A 23,049-nucleotide genomic window follows, 5' to 3' on the forward strand; every position below is an offset into this window, starting at 1 on the left:
AACCCTTTAACATTAAGAATTCAAACTTAAAGAGGTTGTATCATGGATGTAGGTCAAATTTTTTTCTACCTTCACCCATTTCATAAAGTTAAGGTCAATCTTTCACATCATAGTCTAGTCCAGGCCATAACCCGAGAACCCTTTGACATTAGGATTTCAATCTTCAGCTATTGAAAGAGGGCATTAAAACGAGATGCAATATGCTAAAAAGTTTTACCTTGACCCATTTCTTTATTCAAGGTCAAGTTAAGAAAAGTTGGAACACCCATCAATGAGATTAAGCCGAGATGCACTGCATTGCAATTTTTGACCTTGACATATTTCTTCAAAGTCAAATTATAGAAATATCGAAAAAGCAGTCAAATGATTAAATAATGTGTTCATTTCTCAATTTAAAAACTTACTAGCCCTTAAACACTCTTTCACTCGTTATTGTTGACCCATTATAAGAAAAGGAGACATCTGTTTTATTTTTTGTGCTTGGTTAAACAAAAACCCCACCAACACCCACCAGTACTCAGTATTTGTAATTTCAGTTGACTAATAGAAGTACGATAATTTACTGTAAAGAATATATTAAAGTACATATTAAACTTCACATACTTTATATAAATAGAATAAATTACTAAATCACATTGACTTTACAACATACAGAGTACTTACAATACAAGACAAAGAAATATACATGTATACACCGTGTTATATCTGTGAAAGTAGAGTTATACCTCTTAAAAAGAGAAAGTTGAGATTGCCTTAGAGACAATAAATGTATAATTTCCACTTGTGGCACGGACTTGGTGCTGAATGTATTCAGGCTTGACAAAAATTCTCATGAAATTCCATTTATATCCGAGTTCCAACATTTGGCACAAAATCATTAATACAGAGAATGATTAGCGTAATTCTAAAACTTCCATTATCCCCGCCAAAAATGCCAAAACGGCTCCAGCGATAGCCAATCCCATTGACCAGCCGATAGAATATCCCATATCATTCATCTTCCCGCCAAAAACCGCCATTCCAATAACGATAAATAGCACTGAAAAATATAAGATATAATCAAATGCATCGCGCGTCAACGACAAGCTATTTATTTCTATTCGCATGCTGAAAATTTAATCTATTATGATAATTTATTTTCTGATTTCATTTGTGGATTGAGTAATTAGGTACCGATTATGACGAGATGCTTTTTGTGTTTCTCACCTGACAGAAATGTGAATAAGATGATGGCGTAGAGAGCTTTTCTCTGTTTACACGAGGACACGAAGAAGTACAGAAGAAGAAGCAGCAATGCCACCACCATACAGATTAAACCGAGGCATTCCACAGCCTGCGTCAGACGGAACCAGCCTGTAAATAAAACCAGGTCAAACTGTAAAATTAAAACCGAGGCATTCTACAGCCTGCGTCAGACGGAACCAGTCTGTAAATAAAACCAGGTCAAACTGTAAAATTAAAACCGAGGCATTCTACAGTCCGTGTCAGACGGAACCAGTCTGTAAATAAAACCAGGTCAAACTGTAAAATTAAAACCGAGGCATTCCACAGCCTGCGTCAGACGGAACCAGTCTGTAAATAAAACCAGGTCAAACTGTAAAATTAAAACCGAGGCATTACACAGCCTGCGTCAGACGGAACCAGTCTGTAAATAAAACCAGGTCAAACTGTAAAATTAAAACCGAGGCATTCCACAGCCTGCGTCAGACGGAACCAGTCTGTAAATAAAACCAGGTCAAACTGTAAAATTAAACCGAGTCATTCCACAGCCTGCGTCAGACGGAACCAGTCTGTAAATAAAACCAGGTCAAACTGTAAAATTAAAACCGAGGCATTCCACAGCCTGCGTCAGACGGAACCAGTCTGTAAATAAAACCAGGTCAAACTGTAAAATTAAACCGAGTCATTCCACAGCCTGCGTCAGACGGAACCAGTCTGTAAATAAAACCAGGTCAAACTGTAAAATTAAAACCGAGGCATTCCACAGCCTGTGTCAGACGGAACCAGTCTGTAAATAAAACCAGGTCAAACTGTAAAATTAAACCGAGGCATTCCACAGACGGAAACAGCCTGTAAATAAAACCAGGTCAAACTAAAATTAAACCGAGACATTCAACAGCCTGCGTCAAACGGAACCAGCCTGTAAATAAAACCAGGTCAAACTGTAAAATTAAACCGAGGCATTCCACAGCCTGCGTCAGACGGAACCAGCCTGTAAATAAAACCAGGTCAAACTGTAAAATTAAATCGAGACATTCCACGTACTGTGTCGACGGAACCAGCCTGTAAATAAAACCAGGTCAAACTGTAAAATTAAACCGAGGCATTCCACAGCCTGTGTCAGACGGAACCAGCCTGTAAATAAAACCAGGTCAAACTGTAAAATTAAATCGAGACATTCCACGTACTGTGTCGACGGAACCAGCCTGTAAATAAAACCAGGTCAAACTGTAAAATTAAACCGAGGCATTCAACAGCCTGCGTCAGACGGAACCAGCCTGTAAATAAAACCAGGTCAAACTGTAAAATTAAACCGAGGCATTCCACAGCCTGCGTCAGACGGATACAGCATGTAAATATAACGGGGTCAAACTAAAATATAACTACACAGATTAAACCGAGGCATTCCACAGCCTGTGTCAGACGGAACCAGTCTGTAAAAAAACCCAGGTCAAGCTGTAAAATTAAAACCGAAGCATTCCACAGCCTGTATCAGACGGAACCAGTCTGTAAATAAAACCAGGTCAAACTGTAAAATTAAACGGAGACATTCCACAGCCTGTGTCAGACGGAACCAGCCTGTAAATAAAACCAGGGCAAACTGTAAAATTAAACCGAGACATTCCACAGCCTGTGTCAGACGGAACCAGTCTGTAAATAAAACCAGGTCAAACTGTAAAATTAAAACCGAGACATTCCACAGCCTGCGTCAGACGGATACAGCCTGTAAATAAAACCAGGTCAAACTGTAAAATTAAACCGAGGCATTCCACACCCTACGTCAGTCGGAGCCTGTCTGTAAATAAAACCAGGTCAAACTGTAAAATTAAAACCGAGGCATTCCACAGCCTGCGTCAGACGGAACCAGTCTGTAAATAAAACCAGGTCAAACTGTAAAATTAAACAGAGGCATTCTACAGCCTGCGTCAGACGGAACCAGCCTGTAAATAAAACCAGGTCAAACTGTAAAATGAAACCGAGGCATTTCACAACCTGTGTCAGACGGAACCAGCCTGTAAATAAAACCAGGTCAAACTGTAAAATTAAACCGAGACATTTCACAGCCCGTGTCAGACGGAACCAGCCTGTAAATAAAACCAGGTCAAACTGTAAAATTAAACCGAGACATTCCACAGCCCGTGTCAGACGGAACCAGCCTGTAAATAAAACCAGGTCAAACTGTAAAATTAAACCGAGACATTTCATAGCCTGTGTCAGACGGAACCAGTCTGTAATGAAATATAGTGTATATTGGAGGGAAATCAACTCTAATATATACTTTGTAACAATTTATATATACCCCACTAATGTTATGAACAAAAACAAAGCTTCAATGGCATCACAATACTGAAGCATATACGTGTATTACAGCTACAGTCAAATGATAAGATCAAAGGATAAAGATCCTGGGTTGCATATTATCCCTTCCTGTTACACAATGTTAAAGGAAAACGCAGAATGTACAATATCTAGTGTGCTAAAACACTTGTTGATCTATATTTAGCTGGTTAGATCCCGTGGGGATCCGGGTTAGAATAGGTCCTTAGTACTCCTTTCTTGCTGTAGAAGGCGACTAAATGGGGCGGTCCTTTGGATGAGACCGTAAAAACCGAGGTCCCGTGTCACAGCAGGTGTGGCACGATAAAGACCCCCCCCCCCCCTTGCTCAAAGGCCATAAGCGCCGAAGATAGGTCTAAATTTTGCAGCACTTCACCGGCAGTGGTGACGTCTCCATACGAGTGAAATATTCTCGAGAGAGACGTCAAACAATATTCAATCAATCAGCTGGTTAAAGCAGGTTGTGCAATGTTTTCTTCTGTTTTGCATGGTAATATTTTACAGGCTATGGAAGACCTCGTCCTGATTTGTACTGTAATATTTTACAGGTTATGGAAGGTCCCCATAGTTTGAAATTAACGTATGTCCATCAGTCCGTGACTTAAACACGCCTTTGGTATTCCTCTGTAGACATCAGAAAAACCCGATTAGAAAAAATATAAAGTGTTGCAATGTGTCCAAGGTATATCGGAATCGCATGGTAAAATTTAATATATAGAATATGATGTTAATCTGTACAAATTGAAATGATAGCCATTTCCTCTTGAATATGAACAATGTGCGTATGAATCTTCATAAATATAGTACGCCAATTTTAACTGCTGGAAATATTCTAAAAGATATGAAAGTAAAATGTATTTGAATATGAAAAAATAAAGGTCTTTTTAAAAAAAAAAAAATACGTGAGGTCATGAACAACAACGCTGCACGCCAGCACACTTTTAACGTGCACGCCAGCAGACTTTTAACCAGCAGACTTTTAACGTGCACGCCAGCAGACTTTTAACGTGCTTCAGGAATAAAAGAATAAGACTGATTTGCAGATAGGTATTACAAAAAAATCTTTTATTCTTGGTTTTACTGAAAATAATAGTATGATACAAAACACTATTGTCTTATGGTTTAAATAGTATGTGTACACAGCAAGATGCACTGAGTAGTCCTTGAGTGCGTGCTGCAATATCACAAATGAAATTTTTTTTAAGAAGCACAAAAATCCATTTCGTATAAATATGATAAAAAGGAAGTTGGATGTCCAATGAAATCGATGGAACCTGCTGTTTACTTACCCCCTCTCTCTCTCTCTCTCTCTCTCTCTCTCTCTCTCTCTCTCTCTCTCTCTCTCTCTCTCTCTCTCTCTTAAATCCCACATACCCTCAGTTTATGCTTTGTTCTTTTTTGGATTTTTTCCTGGATATAATATTAATGTATATCTGACGTACCGGTATGTAAAAACAACAACACAACAATCAAAAACGTGCTTCATGAAGAATGTTGGCGTAAAGCGCCGCAGTTCATGCCTTCATGAAATATACCGCAATACATAGATAAAGCCAATGCCTGTTAAATGGACACATGTCCATCCAAATATCTGCAAAGTAACACAATCTCAAAAAGAAATCCAGCAGTTTACTTTCAAAGTGCATAAATCCGTCAAAAGTCTTTAACATGTAAGAATTTGAATTTAGAGTCTCAGTACACAATATGACGTCACTGTAAGCTCACATATTCGGACTTTCCTACTTTATCAACGTACATATGATGTCACCGTTATAGAGGCAATTTTCCTACAGATCTACATCACATTTTCAAGAAGACATGTTGTCATGTATAACCTTGAACTGGAAATGATACCATTTTTAAAAAAGGAAAACGCTAATTAATTTTGATGGCCAATGAACCACAGTTTGTTGTAATTTTGGAAACCGGATGAGAATAACAAAGGCTACATTCCAACCAGTTCCTTCGCTTACGTCAGAATATCGACCTGTAAGCCATCATCCGTGTTAATTACTCTGTTGACAAGAGATGGTAAGTTTTTGTCCCCTAAACAATGCCCAGGGAATCGTTATGTTTATCAGTGATGTGATGCAACCCATCTTGTGTTCAGATTCCTCAGGAATTTTGTATGGAGTTCCGCGTAGAGAGGGAGAAAGTGTGCATGGTGAATACAGAAGACGCCTCGATGTACAATGTACACACTCTAAATATAGTTATCGAAAACGATTAGAGTGCTTCAGCAGAAAAATAAAAGAATATTTATAAATACCTCTCAAAGAAAATAGAATTCATTGTATGTTTATGACTGACAAACAGATGTTTCACTCGGTAGTTGTTAAAGCTAAATACTGTAGAAAGAAGTAAATATAACCCAAAGTCTAACCCCTCCCGTGCAGACAAAGGAAACTCATCAACGCGCGCTAACAAGGCCTATTTCTGGAATCTCTCAATTTGAAGAAAACTGACGCGGCAAAGTGGCAATTTCCAAGGACTAAGTAAAATTCGGATCAAATCTTGCAAATAAAAACAGCTTGGCAGTTTACTGTGAATCGAAGATGAGGCGCATTACAGCTCGTGCGTGACGAGGTCGTCTGTGGTCATTGTCGCTGCTGAATCCGAAGTTCCGTATCAATGTCATTGTCAGGACTCTTGAAGAAATCTTCTCCTAAGAATTATTATCTCTACATGTGAATTATTTCCCCTATGGAGAGCTTACTACCCAATTCATTAGCTAATAATTGAATGAAGCGGTTGAAGTGTGCATTGAACAAAGTCATCAATTTCATGTTATTGTGGATCCCAGGATATAAAGCCTAATTGTCATGTTATAAGGTGCTGGATACATATCTAAAGAGGGCACTGCCATTAGCTACAACGTCCATTTGAAATTGTTCCCGATGTTGCGAGCAGCAAGAAATATTTTCATTCTCAAAATACCATGAATGGCAAGAGAACCAAAAGGGTTTGAAGTCGAGAATACTTAGTGGAAATCCAAGACTGAGAAAGCACTATAAATCTGTACACCTCATACAAAGAAAACAAATGTATGAATAATATTAACGACACAATACTTCGGAAAATGAACACTTTTTGGATTATGTCATGTTGCAATGTATAAATGCAGCATTTCGTGTAGGGGTGCCTTTGCTAATTTTGAGGGTTTCTTGCACAATTTTATTAACACTCTGGATGTTTGGCTTCGCTGTCAGTCATACTGAGCACCCTATAGTCAAGCAACGAAACAACCATTTCCTAACACCAACACAGTACATACCATACGATGTTTGTACCGTGATAAAAAGAGAGAAACATTTTTCTCTCTTAGTCACTGACACTACACGTCAATAATGATATTCTAAGCCACTGCTTTTCGGGTTCTCTAAATTGTTTCTATATATACCTCTTTGATGTAATCTTCAGTTATATGAGAACTTTGTATTTCGTTCAAGACCATTTGCTTCTCGGTAAATTTAGAATTATTTTTCCTTCATTAATACAACTTTATCAAGTTTGATAAAATCAAAAGAATTTTTGGGGCTCTGTTACAAATCTATATACTACGGATTTTATCTGGATTGTAACAACTCAATACTGCATGTAGATGGCACGATACTCAAATAAATGTCGACACGAATTACATCATATAATATCTAGAGAAATACCGAGTATGATTCCGTAAAATGAATTGTAGATATACTATGTTTATTAAATTCTGTGACTTACCAGAGTTAAAGATATATTTTGGAATTTGGGCACTACTTATGTAGTTCCTGGCCTCGTGGACTTTATTTTGGTACTTGTACTCCAGCAAATATTTCCACAATCCTATGACCTTGGTGGACGATTCCGTGGTTTGGAAATGTCCCCAGTAGAAAGTGGAAAATCCGATCACATACAAAATAAAGGCCAGCACGAAACTTATAAATGCAAATCGCATGTAGGTGGTGGCCTCTTTCCATCTAGAATACATGGTGTCCTGAATCGAAAAATTCCGAGTTCCAAGAAAAAAAAATCGAATATGATTATTTTTTGGCAGAAAAAAACCCCCGAACGGTGGTTGGCGAACAAATTGTATTCAATTTCTGAATCTTTGGTACAAGGTTTTTCTTTAACTCGGGCGAAGCAAAAACAAAACACTTCACTTTGTTGCTACCTTAACCGAAGCAAATGTGTTCCATTCCTGCATTACATATCACAATCATCCGGATTATAAAGCAAGAAATATAAACAATCGGAAAATAGGGGCAGGTGTCAAGTTAATTTAGCGCTTGATTCTCACTCGTGTGGCCGCTTTCTCACTTCTGAAGCGATTTCAATTAAAGATTTAGATAGGGAAATTTTGAGCTCCTGTTTTCCGATTTTCCCCTCCTTCCTGTTCTCATGGTGAGACATTAATTACCAGTACATTTACTTTTCCCTCCATATGCACACGTCAATTATCTTCTAAATGAGGCTCTCAATGGGTATGCACTTCTGATGTTATTTTGAGCTCTTCCAAAATAGACAATCCCACGAAAACATTAAGTATTGTGTAAAAAAAACTTTTGCTAGCAACTTAATTTATTTTCGATCCGTGTGCCATTTTATCTGTGCCAAACTTTCTCTTTTAACAATTCTGTTTCGACTGACTCTATTTAATACGGAAAAAATCTGATTCAATGATATATAAGTTTAATCGAAATTTCACATGGCAGGGAACGCGATGTATTATATAAACAAAATCTTTAATATTATCTATTAATGTCGAACTTTGAGTGTGATAAAGTTTGCGCAATGGAAGCGATTTTCGCTTCAATTAACTGAACTTATCTTAATTGCATGCCAATTGTGGGCCCTAGCTCAAATTCTACGTATTAATTAGCCTGCTTCACTTGGGTTTTCAATCAAGAAACATCCAAAAGCAACGATATTTCAATCCAAGTCATGGGGAAGACCTCTACCTAAAGGAATTTTTGTACATGCATTAACTAAATTTCTTGCGTAATGAAATCAACCAAGGAGAACCTGTAAACTTAAGAACGTCAAGGTCATACAACTATCACAAGGTCATCCATACAACTATCACAAGGTCATACAACTATCACAAAGTCATATAACTACCACAAGGTCCTATAACTATCACAAGGTCATGCAACTACCACAAGGTCATATAATACCACACAAGGTTATACAACTATCACAATGTTATACAACTATCGCAAGGTCATACAACTATCACAAGGTCATACAACTATCCATAAAACTATCATAAGGTTTTATAACTATCCATACAACTAACACAATGTCATATAACTACTACAAGGTCATACAACTATCACAAGATCATACAACTATCCATACAACTATCACAAGGTCATATAACTATCACAAGATCATACAGCTGTCACAAGGTCATGTAACTATCACAAGGTCATACAATTATTGCAAGGTCATATAACTATCACAAGGTCATAAAACTATCACAAGGTCATATAATTATCACAAGGTCATACAATTATTACAAGGTCATACAATTATTACAAGGTCATACAATTATCACAAGGTCATATAACTATCACAAGGTCATACAATTATCACAAGGTCATATAACTATCACAAGGTCATACAACTATCACAAGTGTCCATGCAATATATTAACTTACGTTGCAACGGAGCAGATATATGTACTGCTATACACTGTTTTACATCCGGTGAAACAAGTAAGAGTATGGTTTTAAATATACACGATACATGACGGCGTATGTCCCGGGATACGGAACGAAGAGGATGTTACCTAACATACGATACATAGGTATATATATAAATGCTGTCTTAACCATAAATAAAGGAATGACGGATCAACATTTGTTTATAGACGACTGGAATTTCTGTAACTTATTATTAACAAATTTCATTTTTGAAAACTAACCCGTTTCATGAAGTATGTCGGCGTGAAGTGTCGCAGTTCATGCCCTCATGTATTTTCAAAACGAATATTCATTCTACTTTCATTTCTGTTGGAATTCCCATGAAAAAGGACGTACTATATTTATCAAGATTCAAACGCGCATGTTCACAACTGCAACGCATTCATGAAGAAATGACTATCATTACAATTGGTGAAGGCATAAAAACATTGGAAATGTAAATATTTATCAATGACTCAATATTTGTAAGACAGTTACAAATGATAATATTTTCAAGTTATAAACACCAGTTGCTACTAAATCCAGCAATTCGCTGCTATGACTCATGTTTCTTGCTACAAATGAATTTCAAATCTTACTTTAAGCATTTTTTGTGCAAGAGATATTTTTAAAAGAATATTTAAGCTGGAGTGGATGCTCTTGTATACAAAACAGAATATGGCTAGCTCTTTGAAGCTTTGCATAAGCGGGTCACAGTTTCGTATACGGATTACAAGTAAATACCATCAGGAACCACCCTCTCGCTGAGAACAATCCACACTAACATATAAATACCCAAGTCGTTAATGACGTAACCACTGACGTACTTCCTTCCCATTACACTACAGCATGAAATAATATACCACCTTGTGCGCCTAAGTATTCGAAGTCTGTCTGCACGAGTTTCCCTTTGGTGCACTCCTTGTTAATCCGGAATCCCCCACATCTCTGAAACTGCCAGAGTCCGTAGGAAACGAAGTTAGAGAAACCATGACCATCTGAGCGTTCCAACACTGCCCAGGCGGAAGTCATGAATCCAATCAAAGCGGAAGTGAAACCGATTGCAAGAAAAGTACATCCGACGATAAGAAATTTGATATTTAAGAGAGTGGAACACATTGCCAGCGTTATATTAATACAACAGTTTGTATCTGTGTTGGTAGAGGAGCCGCTAGATTAGATTATTATCATCCGCATCATAAACAAAAAGTCATAAAGCTCAAGTGCATTCGGTGGAGTTCACGTGCATCTTCAGTAGGCACGTGATCTGAGTCTAATTGTTTTGCTTTGAATATTCTTTGGTGTGCCAAAGGGATTCACGATCTTTTTTCTAATGGAATACACAAATTTTTTAAAATTCATTTTTGGAAGTGAAAATAAGTTTTACTTCAAAATGTTGAACACGGGGTAAAGATACTAGGATGAGAACAAATTCAAAGATTTTTAGGTTAGGGGACAACACTAGAAGTTCACTGCGAGGATTGGCACCGCTTAACGAGGTACTCTGTATATAACCTGGGACGTTAACCGAGGCTCTAACTTGTTGGAGTTTTCACTTTTTTATATTTGTTCTTTTGTAATCATAAAAGTATTAACATTACAAATGTCTGTCACTAATTCTATCTTCGTGATATATCATCAATTCTATTGTTCAGTGAGAAGTTATAGAATAGAAACATAGAATACTGAATGATTCATTGGATACATGCCTCGGTTGCATTGTTTGAGTTTCAATGTTCCGTAAATGAATACCAAAATCACTGTCATTTGCATTTCAAATCAAAATGCGATACAGTAACGGATATCAGCACTCTGTTATCAATCCTCTTAGCCATTGCTCGCGAGATTACCCAGATTTTCCAATTACCACCGACACACAATCACAAAATTCACTTTTAGTGATAAATATCCGGTTTCCCGAGATCAATGGACGATTTCATTACGAATTCTATTAGCTCCAGTGATTTAATAATTTTCATGCTTTAGGCCTAAATCAAAATAAGATTTTTTTTTCTCTGATTAACATCAATTTGACCTGAGTAAGTATTAAATTACGTTAGGGTAAATACTAAATAGCGACGGTTAAATGACATTGCGTTGTTAATAATGACAATGTCTACTCTTTAATAAGAATTAATTGGTACAAGAACATTCTGGAAAACGTCTCGTACATTGAAAATAACAAATAAATAAATAAAAAATAGATAAAAGTGCAACATTAATTCGTTGGGTTTTTATCCATGGGATTTTATTTCTGACTCGGTCGAAAGAGTAAAACAAAACAAAACGAAAAAGATTATTGCTAATTAATGCCTTGCACAGACCTGGAATCGACAAAATCAGTAAAAATCGATACTAACCAGGATAATTGGCTAATTAATGAGATTGAGGACGCTTCATAACAAAACCCGTTAAATTTTGTGCATACGGTATCGTTCTCTTCGTCGTATGAACAGATGATCGCTACTTACACAAGGACCCGCACTATCGGTTCATAAAACTAGAGATTGTTTTTATGAAAAACAAATGTCTCCGCAGCTCCAAAAATTGGAAGTACACCGTACACCAAATTAAACTCTTCCCCTTAATGTACTGCATGATATGGAGATGGTATGGAGGAGAAAGCATGAGCAGGAACATAAACATTATGAACTCCGATCTAAGTCATATAGGAGAAGTGTTCACAAACTATTTCACACCCTGCACCCCTCTCAGATCCACTATAACTTTAAGGATAATGATTGGATCCTCCTGTCCCGACAATATGCACATCTAAAATAGCAATGAAACATTATAAAAAAATTCAAGTCTTCCCCATAAACCATGTAGGAGAAGGGTTCGCAAGAAAGCTATTTTATCGCCCTCCACTCCCCTTAGATCCACTATACCTATTAGGAAAATAATAGGATCCTCCCGTCCCAACAATATGCACAACAAAGCTTAAGCCATATAAGAGAAGTGTTCACAAGCTATTTTACATCCTCCACCCTTATTAGATCCACTATAACTTTTAGGAAAATAATTGGATCATCTTGTTCCGACAATGCACACATCTGCAAATGGTAATGAAGCATTTTATAAAGTTTCAAGTCTACCTGATAAGCCATATAGAAGACGTGTTCATAAGATTTTGTGACGGACAGAAAGTCCAAAACAGGAGGATAGACATAAATACTCTGGTCATCAAATCCAACGTTTCCCAAATAATTAATGTGCAACTTATTATCGAATTTCATGCTGGTTAAAATATTATAATATATCTTATAAAAATTGTTTTCCCCCATCTATATCAAAGTAAATGTCGGTATTCAGGCTATAGTATAAATTATGGATGAATTCATACAAGTTCCCGGTTTAACGTGTCTATCGGGGAATTCGTTTCTAGGTCACATGATGAAACTACATTTGCAGTTATTGATTCACAAAAACTGCAACTGGTGCATCGGTATAAAATTTCAAATGTCAAAATCATTATTTATAAAGACAGGTTATATCATATGCTCCTGGCGAGCTGTCTCCTCCATCTTCGCTACGTGTTGTTCAATCGCTCTTTGAAAGTAACCAAAGATGTGTATGTGAGTGTGTGTGTGTGTGTGTGTGAGGGGGGGGGGGGTGATACCTATGTCTCAGCTTATTCTCTTTTTCCGGCGATACATCTATAGACAAGTCTGCTGCTACCAAACTACTAATTCTAGAACAGCTTTACCCAAAGATTATAATTCTATTTATAGATTATAATTCTACTTATAGATTATAATTCTATTTATATATCGAGAGGACCAACACTAAATAACCATATTATATAGCTTTAAAAGAATGTTGCGATGAAATAAAGATAGAAAACTTCTAGCCAATCCCTCCAAAATAAAAACCCAAATTGTGTATACATGTACAGTATATACAATAAAACCAAAACCAACTCGATAACATTTCTCTTTTGAAAAAGTTCACCATAATCAATTTATATATAATAAGTCAGAATGATCTCTCTAAAATCAGACCGAATACAAGAACTAGACTAAAATACAAGTGTAGTTTTGGACACTGCGGAAACGGACACCATAGCTTTTCAATTGCAGTTTAAGAATAAACATTTTGCAGATCAAAAAGCATGTAGGAAGATCGTTTATATTTCTCTCTTAAAGTCTAAACTTAATTGCTTATATAATTTTAATAAACTTTCCTCCGTAGTCATCATACAGAGCTTTGATCCCGCGTATGTATAGGCAGAAAGTTTCAAACCCGTCAAACCCACGTATCTGAACATAGTGTAAGCAACACAACAGATAAGCTATTAATCAATATCTTTTGTATTTACACATATTTCTTTAATATAATTCAATTCACATTTGAACCTGTATGATTAAATGGGTTTTGCCTCACCTGTCCAGCCGATATTGCCCAGGTAGACCGAGTTGAGGGGGTCTTCATGGCAGCCCCTAGGGTCCTCGCACCGGTAGTGTACCCACAGCCCATACGAGTCCAGGTAATTCCTGTAGTCTGAGATTTCTATTTTCACCCAATAAATAGTGCTGAATCCGATGATAAATAACTGTAAAGCAAATGTTAGCGAAACGAGAGCAAGCTTCAAATTTGTAGAGGCGGTGCGCCAGTCGTACAGCATGTTTCTATAGAGATCGAACGGACCGCAAAGCATACGACTCCCAGAGATAGCTTGTATCCGCGGGTAAGCCAAAGCAAAAAAAAGATTGATTTGTTTAATTGATGTGATATATAGAGCGATGTTTAAACATCTGCTATGAACTGCATGAAGACATGGAATGACCGACATACAAAGGGCGGAGGTTCCGTGTACATGAGTCGCATCGTTAGGCGGATTAATCTTTGATGATGCGTAGTGCATGCATACTCCAAAGCTAACGACCACGAAAGAATGACATTAGCGCGTTCCTAAATCGTCTCCTACTGACGTTTTTTGCAAGTCTGTCAAGGCCTGAGGTAGTTTTTTGGAATTTGTCTGTGTATACTTGTGTGTGACATGTGTGTACAATTAAATGCCTTCTCCCGCGTTACTATTGATCAGAATATTTTTCAATTTCAATTCTTTGAAGCTATCCTAAATGGTTTAAGATGACAAATAGTCTGACTTAAAGGGGCGTTTTGTCACCAAAAATTGAAATCAATGAAAATTGCTCTCTAGTATTTATTTCAGTAATTTAATTATTTCAAACACTTTTTAACCTCAAAGCAGGCACGTGAATATGTAATTTTGGTGATTAAATGATTGGCTTGCAAACTTTAAGCTAATGACTCTTCTTTATATATTTCTTTACACTAAAAGCAATTATCTAACGTCGTTTTATTAGGTTTCTTTTGTTTTTGTACAAAACAAATGGTTTTTTTTTTTATTAGTTATCAATATATAGATATATTCCTATGCCATTTAGATACTTTGAGGAAAAAATGGTTGCCATCACTTTCACAGCTATATATACATGTAATGCCTCTTTAATTTCATAGCTTATCTTATGCAATGAATGCCATTATCACTGTACGTTTTAGCGGCAAATATTATATTCAAGAAATGTTGAGGGTTTCGTTTCAAAGCTAATCTGACACGTGTTGAATAAGACAAGTACACATACTTAATCGGGTACATTGTATCTGCAGATAGTAGAAAATTTTTATTCAGTGTCAAGAGAAAACTACTCCCAAACAACAGGGCAGTTGGTAGGATGGTGGTTGTTGATGGTGAAACATACTTTTATTGATGATATCATAGTAATTACACATCGAATGGCAGGTCTAAAAAAAATTAAAAATGGACATAAGCCTTCAAATTGTTTTGATGAGAGAAAAAGTATATCAAAAATAATTATTCCGCATATTCGTGAGATCGCATATCACGGCAGTGTCTACAAATTGCACCCCACCCCCACAATCATACACTACAATGAACATAAGCTTGATTTGTTCTAGTTTATTAACTTCTAAAACGGTAGAATTAAATTATGCAACCCTGGGTTTTCTTAAACTCGCATGTAAACTTCTAAGTTCTAGCTTAAGGAAAGTCCGTGCTTTTACGTATCCGGTTTTAAATTTTAAACACCGACTAGAAAGTTCCAGTTATAACTTCTTTGTCTGATGTTTGTAGTTTACGAGAACTATACGAGTCAAATTTAGCATTCAGATGTGAATCTTAGATATATTTACTATGAATTATTATAGTGTCAAGTCCTCACTAGCTCCAATGGTACAAACACAGGCACTTGTTTCATACATATGGGCCCCCTCCTTAATAATACCACAGGAGGGGGCCCATATGTATGAAACAAGTGCCTGTGGGTACAAAGCAATGTAAATATCTACACTGATCTCTAAAAGGCTCATAGCTTGCAATCTAAGCCTGAACAAGTTAAAATCATACATAGGCGTGACCCTCACAGTGGAATTCAAACTGTTTTAGTGAGTTTGTGTTTGGTTCAAAGAAACCCAGAATTATAAATCCTCAGAAAATCATCAGTAAAGTTGTTGAATATTTGAACTCTTCTTCACAAGTATTTTCAAGAAACAAAATTATTTGTTCATGAGCTGTACATGTTACACTATATTTTTTCTATAAGTATGAGATAGCATGTAGGTATTGTTATGTATGATATGATTGATAGCCGAACAAAAAAAGAATAACACACACACCAAAAAAAAATTGTGAGAAAAAGGAAGGGGTGGGGTGCCCCCCCCACCTCTTTGTGTTCTAATTGTTTGGTAGGACAAAATTTTCAGTATGTTTTACACACACACACACACACACACACACACACACACACACACACACACATATATATATATATATATATATATATATATATATATATATATATATATATATATATATATTGTCATATTCTGTTAATCTTGATTTTAAAACTGTATTTGCTATTTTCATCAAAGTGTGCAAAGAATAATTGTAAAACTTAAATTTAAAAATGGGGGTTTACGTATTCAAGAGACCATTTTGCAAAATACCTCTGGTCAACTATGGTAAAATTTGTTTGTTTTTTTTTTTTTTTTTTGGTTAACCTTAGATATAATTCTAATTATTTTTAAAGAAAAACTGGCATGTAAACAATTTAGATTTTGAGAATTTTTCAAAATTGCGATATTCTGTGATTTTTTTCTGAAGGATGTGAGCAGATTAAACAGCAATTGTGTATGTTTTCAATTGAATATCTTTAAAAATTCTCTCAGTAAATGAATAGCTATTGGTTTTTATATATTATAGCTTAATATGATGTGCTTTGGTGCATATTTTTAATAAAACATGAGATCATGCATTCTTGTGTTAAAATTTGGCTTTAGCATTTGGGGGTATATGTACTCTGTAGCACTTAGTATAAACATAAACCCGCAAAGGTATGTCTAATATGGGTATTTTGGTTAGTTTATGAGTTGTTAAAGTTATTTAAATGGAAAAAAATTTGATTGACAGAAATTTCTAATAGTATTTACCTACCTTAAGGCTGGATATTTGGACCAATTTCTTCACTTTTTAGCAATTAACGTGTACTTTGACAGTTAAAATAACTCTCTATCACTATTAATGCTGCATTGCTTACCGTAAGGTAAATCATTGGGAAATGTAGCATCCCTGCAAATATCGCTAATATACCCCCCCCCCCCCACCACCACCCACATAAAAACCCACCGGGTATTCCCTCCCTGTAACGTACATGTACCTTGACCTTTTATAATTAATCTTGAAAACAAATAAGCAACCAGATGGTTTTGTAAAGCATCACTTCCAAAGAAATAAAAAAGTACCAAAAAAGAAAAAAAAAAGGACCAAAACTTGAGTGTGAATGTACCATATATAAAATTCACAAGCAAGTTTGGAATTTTCCTTCCCGTGAACCGAACTTGACATATATGTATATCACCTTGAAAACGAAAAGAAACCCAGGTGTTTGTGGAAGGTACCATTCCTGTAAATTTGATGAATACCAGATAAGAAATGGCATGTATACAATGACGAAGAAAACTACGTGTGCAAACCAAACACGCTGACAAGAGTTCATGTACGAAGGAACATACGGGTAACTATAATATGAGGGTATAATCTAGCCTGTTTCCCGAGGCCTTCCGATGTGCAAGCACAGAAGGCCTGACACGCACTGTTGAATGGCGGCGCACATAGGACAAACAAACATGGCAGCGAGTAAGGTAAGTTTGCATAGAAGAGACTGTTCATGTTCGAATGTGCTTGCACATCGGAAGGTCTCGGGAACCAGGCTAGAGTATAATCTATAAAGCTCCATTTTGTGAAACAAGTATTCGTTGGTAAACTTTTCTCGAGAACCAAGAGATTTGGTGCCGGCAAATCGAGTAGCGAGAGAAAAGTTTAACAACATACTTAGTACATGTTTTACACGAGAAATGAAAACTCTTTGTGGTCAATATTTAATTTATTATCACCCTTCTGTATTTTTTATCCTTTAATCAAGATCATCCGCATTTACCTTGATTGAATTAGCTAGAATTGGTGGGTTTGGTAATTAGTGCCCTCGAGGGGAGTTTACCTGTCTTCAACAGCCAGGCTAGAGTGAGTAGTTTTCAAGTATTATTAGGTTTTTAGCTCACCTGAACTGAAAGCTCAAGTGAACTTTTCTGATCGCTTGTTATCCGTTGTCGGTCTGAAAACATTTTACATTTCGACTTCTTCTCCAGAACCACTGGACCAATTTCAACCAAACTTGGTCAAAAGCATCCTTGGGTGAAGGGATTTCAAAAAAGCTGAAATTTACATGAAAGCTTCCTGACATAGTGCAAATTCAAGTTTGTTAAAATCATGACCCTCGGTGATATGATGGGGACACAATAGGGGATTAAAGTTTTACATAGAAATATATAGGGACAATCTTTACAAATCTTCTCAAAAACTACTGGGCCAAGAAAATGGAAATTTACATGAAAGCTTCCTAACATAGTGCAGATTGAAGTTTGTTAAAATCATGGCCCCCGAGGATAGGATGGGGCCACAATAGGGGACCAAAGTTTTACATACAAATATATAGGGAAAATCATTAAAAATCTTCTGAAAAATCACTGGGCCACTTTTCAAGCCAGAAACGTTTACAGTCACATGAAAGCTTCCTGACATAGTCCAGATTCAAGTTTATTAATATCATGGCCCCCGGGAGTAGGTTGGGGCCACAATAGGGATCAAAGTTTTACATGCGAATATGTAGGAAAAATCTTGAATGATGATTCATGTGAACGATGTGGTCCATGGGCCTCTTGTTTTTGTTCACATCAATATATCTTCATCCATGTTTCAAGAGTGTCTGCCATGTCTTTTCAAATGGATTTAAGTTAAGAACTTACTAAAAGTATTGTTTTGGACATTTTTGGGCACGATAGACAATACTTCCATGCATTTCCTAGATATCATTTCTGAAAATGATCTTGATAACAGACTATTTGAGTGACCAACAAAAACAGATCAGCTATGCTGATAGGGAGATATAGAACTGTCCCTGTGTCTTTTAAATTTGATTCAAATGATGATTGTAATCCCAAACACAAGATGGTGAATATACATTTTATACTATTTTCATGAAGTGTTAGTGATGGGGCATAACAGATACTTCAGAGAGAGAGAGAGAGAGAGAGAGAGAGAGAGAGAGAGAGAGAGTCCATTCTGGCCTTTAGTCTTGCCCGCTATTCTGTCAGAATATGATCAAGGTATTTTTCAAAACAAAAATTTTCTTTTATTATGTGATAGAAAAATCCCTTTGATTACTATACAAAATTTAGAGCAAGAAAAATTCATATAACAACGGCCCTTCTGTTTTTTAAATTGCATTCGTCTGTAAATGAATCTCGCTTGCATAATTCATAACACAAGCGATGCCATCCACAAAATATACAGGTTGATAGAGATAAAGGACCCAGACTCCAACCACAGGGCACAATGTAACTGAAGAAGTCAATAGAATCAATTTTACAATGTATCAACTTTTGAAAGGTGTTGCTAATTGACGGTGCGTCAAACTGATTAGTTATTTTAACGTTTAAGCGACGTTGGATAGGGAACTTTGTCGACATGATTTTTCTCCCTGTCTTCCCGTTTCACACGATGTCGACCACTGTGATTAGTTTTCGTAATTTGTTGCTTTTCGAAATGTTGTAAATATCAGACTTGTTCATCATGCTGTCACGAGTTTTACTAAACCTTTTATCTTACGGAAAAAAAATTGTGACTTAAAAATTTCGCAAGTTCTAAATTTACAATATATATATTTTTAGGGAAGTCGTTGTGGCCGAGTGGACTTACGCACTGGTTTGACAGTCTTGCTAGGCGGTGGGTGCCGCAGGTCGCTGGTTCGACCCCGGGCTGGGGCGAAAATTTTCACTACCTAGTTGTGATTATTTAGTGCTTTATATATTAATTAATTGATTATCACATGTATCGTTTAGATCCTTGGGGTAAACGTAAGGTTGGGTGTTATAATTGTTTGTTTGTGCTTTATATTAAATATTCTATGCAATTGCATCGAGAGATCCACTCTCCTTATAAAATATCTTAAACACTGAATGACACAGCGACTGTGTGAGATTGCATCAGTGTGTATAAGTAGCGCTTTAGGAGCATAACAAAACTTCCTTTTTAGGGAAGTCGTTGTGGCCGAGTGGACTTACGCACTGGTTTGACAGTCTTGCTAGGCGGTGGGTGCCGCAGGTCGCTGGTTTGACCCCGGGCTGGGGCGAAAATTTTCAGTACCTATTTGTGATTATTTAGTGCTTTATATATATATATATATTATATATATATATATATATATGAAAGCCCTACTTTAAATAGTTCAGGAGATATTGAATAGGTCAGTGTTTTTTGGGATTTTTTTTTAATAGGCCAAACTCTTGGGTCAAAAGATCACACACAATTGTGTACATGGTCTCGACATAAAGAATCTTTATACAATATATGAAATCTCACCTAAAATAGTTTTGGATGTATTTAATAGGTTATGTCTTATCAAAAGTAAGTCAAACTTCCAGGTCAAGGTCATAAGACCACACACTACTACATTACATGCAAGGTCTTTCCGTAAAAGATATATACACAAAATATGAAAGCCCTACCTTAAACAGTTCAAGAAATATTTTCAAAGATTCCTTTATATCAGCATATAACATTTTGACCCACCCTACCCCCAGGGACCATGAATTGCACAAACTTGGATCTACTTTATGTCAGGAATCTTTCAAGAAAACCTCAACATTTTAGGCCCAGTGGTTCTTGAGAAGATTCTGAAGATTTTGGAAGAATTTCCCCTACAGTATACAATCGCATGTCAAACTTTGATCCCCTATTGTGGCACCATCCTACCCCTGGGGGTCATGATTTTAACAAACTTGAATCTGCACTATGTCATGAAGCTTTCATGTAAAGTTGTACTTTTCTGGCCCAATGGTTCTTGAGAGGATTTTAAAAGATTTTCCCCATTGACACAGTTTAAAAACTTTCCGACCGCCAAAAACTGTGTCATTGTTTTCTGCTTCTATCGCATGTAGAACTGCCATTTTTAAAAGTATATATTTTTTTTCTGAGAAAATCCTTCAAATGTTGATATAAGTTATGTGACAATTGGTTATTGATAAAGGGGTTACTTTTTCGTTTGAATTTTCCCTTGTGTTGACTTTCGTATTCATTTTTCCGGGTAATAGATCATGTCAAAGTCACGTGATTCACTACCGTGAAGCTACTGATCTTTGAAACATCTAAAACATGGTTCAGATCGTAGTCATACTGGTAAATTAACTCACCAACTGGTGTCTTAGATATTCATTCACAAAGATATAGACGCCATTAAAGCTGACATGAATTAATAAATACGTACACCTTTCTCATCTTATCCGCCATATTTCTCTCTGGTAGCCTAATTTACTCTACCCGTATACCCCAAATGTGATTGTCACACCTGAGTGATTTTTCTAGGTGGACTCGACCAGTGCACATCTCCGATAGTAATATATAGGGAATGAGAAACAAATAAAATTACATTTTAAAACATTATGCTTTGCTCAAAATTACAAAATATTGGTTGTATACTAATGCAACATTCTGGAAGTTTAGATAAGTTTGACAAAAATGAAAAAAAGAAGCTTTTCTTGCATACTTGCAAGTGCATGCAAGTATTTGCATTTTCTTATAAAATAAATGCGGATAAATCATTTGCAAATTACATACTGATAGAATGGAATAGGCAAGAGCATAAAATATATTATCTATATCAATTCTTGCAAAATAAAGGTGCATGCCATATGCATAATATGCAATGCACAAGGTATATTCGCAACAAAAAAAAAAAAAAACTTTATCAAATACAGGCGTCTATTCAACAGGTATCGGAGATGTGCACTTACCGAAATATTAGATTCTCTTTATTCGGATAAATCCACGAAACAAAATGATAAACTCCATTTGTATCTCGTTAGAACTTTACAACACGTTTTCATTCCATTATACAGACTGCGACACACTTCACCCGTGCCAAACAGGGTGTCTTCAATCAGGGGAGATGTCAGAGTCGAATATTTTTCCTGTATTGAATGCTTGTCTGGTCGAGGTTTTGCAGTTTATAGAAATCGGGAATCTAATATCTGGTTGGATATATTGCGTGTACAATTCAAAATTTCTCGATGATAATATACAAACTTGGATATACAACTAAGGAAATAATGATCGAAAATATACATCTGTGAAAATGCGTGTACATATATTACATTTGCAATCCATAATAAACAGTTGATTACACAAAGACACATATAAACGGGAATTTATAAAGGAAAAAAAAAAAAAATATATATATATATATATATATAGAGAGAGAGAGAGAGAGAGAGAGAGAGAGAGAGAGACCGACCGTCCTACTTCGATTTACAATATATCAGACTCATTAGAAACCCCTCACTCAAAATGTGCAGCTTTGCTTTTATTGACATCTAAATCGGTATAAATTAATCCGTATATAAATTATGTAATGTTTTTTCGCGATCATATATATATTGATACGAATAATGAAAAAAGAAAATGTTTATACTCTTGCCTTTTGCATATCCTACTAATGTATTACAGTATATTGACATTGTATCATATCAAATAAAACCTCAACACAATTTTACCGATTTATGAATACGAACATCTTATCGAATACATTTGAATTTGAAATTTCTACGTACAACGGTATGGCCATTGCGCCAGATCTACGAAATGAAAATATTTATGAATGAATTACACTCAAGCCTGAAAGAAATCATTATGGCATGTTACAGAAACGTTAAAACACACAAATGCTATAGTCCTGCAATGCATGCATGCGATTTTTCTGAATACATGTATTTATGTATTCGTGAATGAAGTTCCTACGCTTGAAAATATCTTGGTCTTTATGTATTTTGTTATGTGATTTTGGTTTACCATTCCTTACACTGTGTAAATGAAGGAAAACTTGGTAAAGGGTTCAATTCTACACCATACAATTAGCATACATGCATGTGTTGCAAAGCAAAATGTACATGTAATAACCAGACATATATCGTCATTTTTCATGGGGGGGTGGGGGGGGGGGTGGGGTTACAACAGGGGTAAAACTTGAAAATTGGATTCTTCAAAATTTCTTGCCATTCAAAATAATAATTAAAAAAGATGAACGAAAACAGCAATATATATATATATAAAAAAAACCCACCCAAACAAACCAAGATGTTTTGTCCGATGTTCAAAGTCCTAATGTGGGGGTGAAGGGTTAAAGAGTCTTTTACTTTGACTACCTCAATAATTTCCCCCTACACTTCATTTTCT

The 23,049-nt window shown here is 36.1% G+C and overlaps 1 protein-coding gene and 1 long non-coding RNA gene across 4 annotated transcripts; one reads left to right on the plus strand and one right to left on the minus strand.

Annotated features, from left to right (window-relative positions):
* Window positions 1–588: 588 nt before the first annotated feature.
* On the minus strand, window positions 589–14,002 carry LOC125650773 (uncharacterized). Of its 3 annotated transcripts, none has more exons than XM_048879305.2 (3): window positions 13,608–14,002; window positions 1,207–1,353; window positions 589–1,039 (listed from the first exon to the last, which is right to left on the minus strand). In XM_048879305.2, exons 1-3 carry the CDS (start codon window positions 13,879–13,881, stop codon window positions 894–896), a joined length of 567 nt encoding a protein of 188 aa, XP_048735262.1. In that variant the 5' UTR covers window positions 13,882–14,002; the 3' UTR covers window positions 589–893. The 3 variants fall into 3 exon arrangements, with proteins under 3 accessions (XP_048735262.1, XP_048735263.1, XP_048735264.1); XM_048879306.2 differs by lacking the exon at window positions 13,608–14,002 and adding an exon at window positions 10,091–10,779; XM_048879307.2 differs by lacking the exon at window positions 13,608–14,002 and adding an exon at window positions 7,282–8,055.
* Window positions 14,003–17,324: 3,322 nt separating this feature from the next.
* LOC125650778 (uncharacterized) lies at window positions 17,325–19,743 on the plus strand. The gene is made up of 3 exons (XR_007361107.2): window positions 17,325–17,405; window positions 17,687–17,784; window positions 19,491–19,743. It is a non-coding gene; the product is annotated as an uncharacterized LOC125650778 (long non-coding RNA).
* Window positions 19,744–23,049: the final 3,306 nt, after the last annotated feature.

This window comes from Ostrea edulis, chromosome 5 (genome assembly GCF_947568905.1).
Source record: "Ostrea edulis chromosome 5, xbOstEdul1.1, whole genome shotgun sequence".
Lineage (NCBI taxonomy): Eukaryota > Metazoa > Mollusca > Bivalvia > Ostreida > Ostreidae > Ostrea > Ostrea edulis.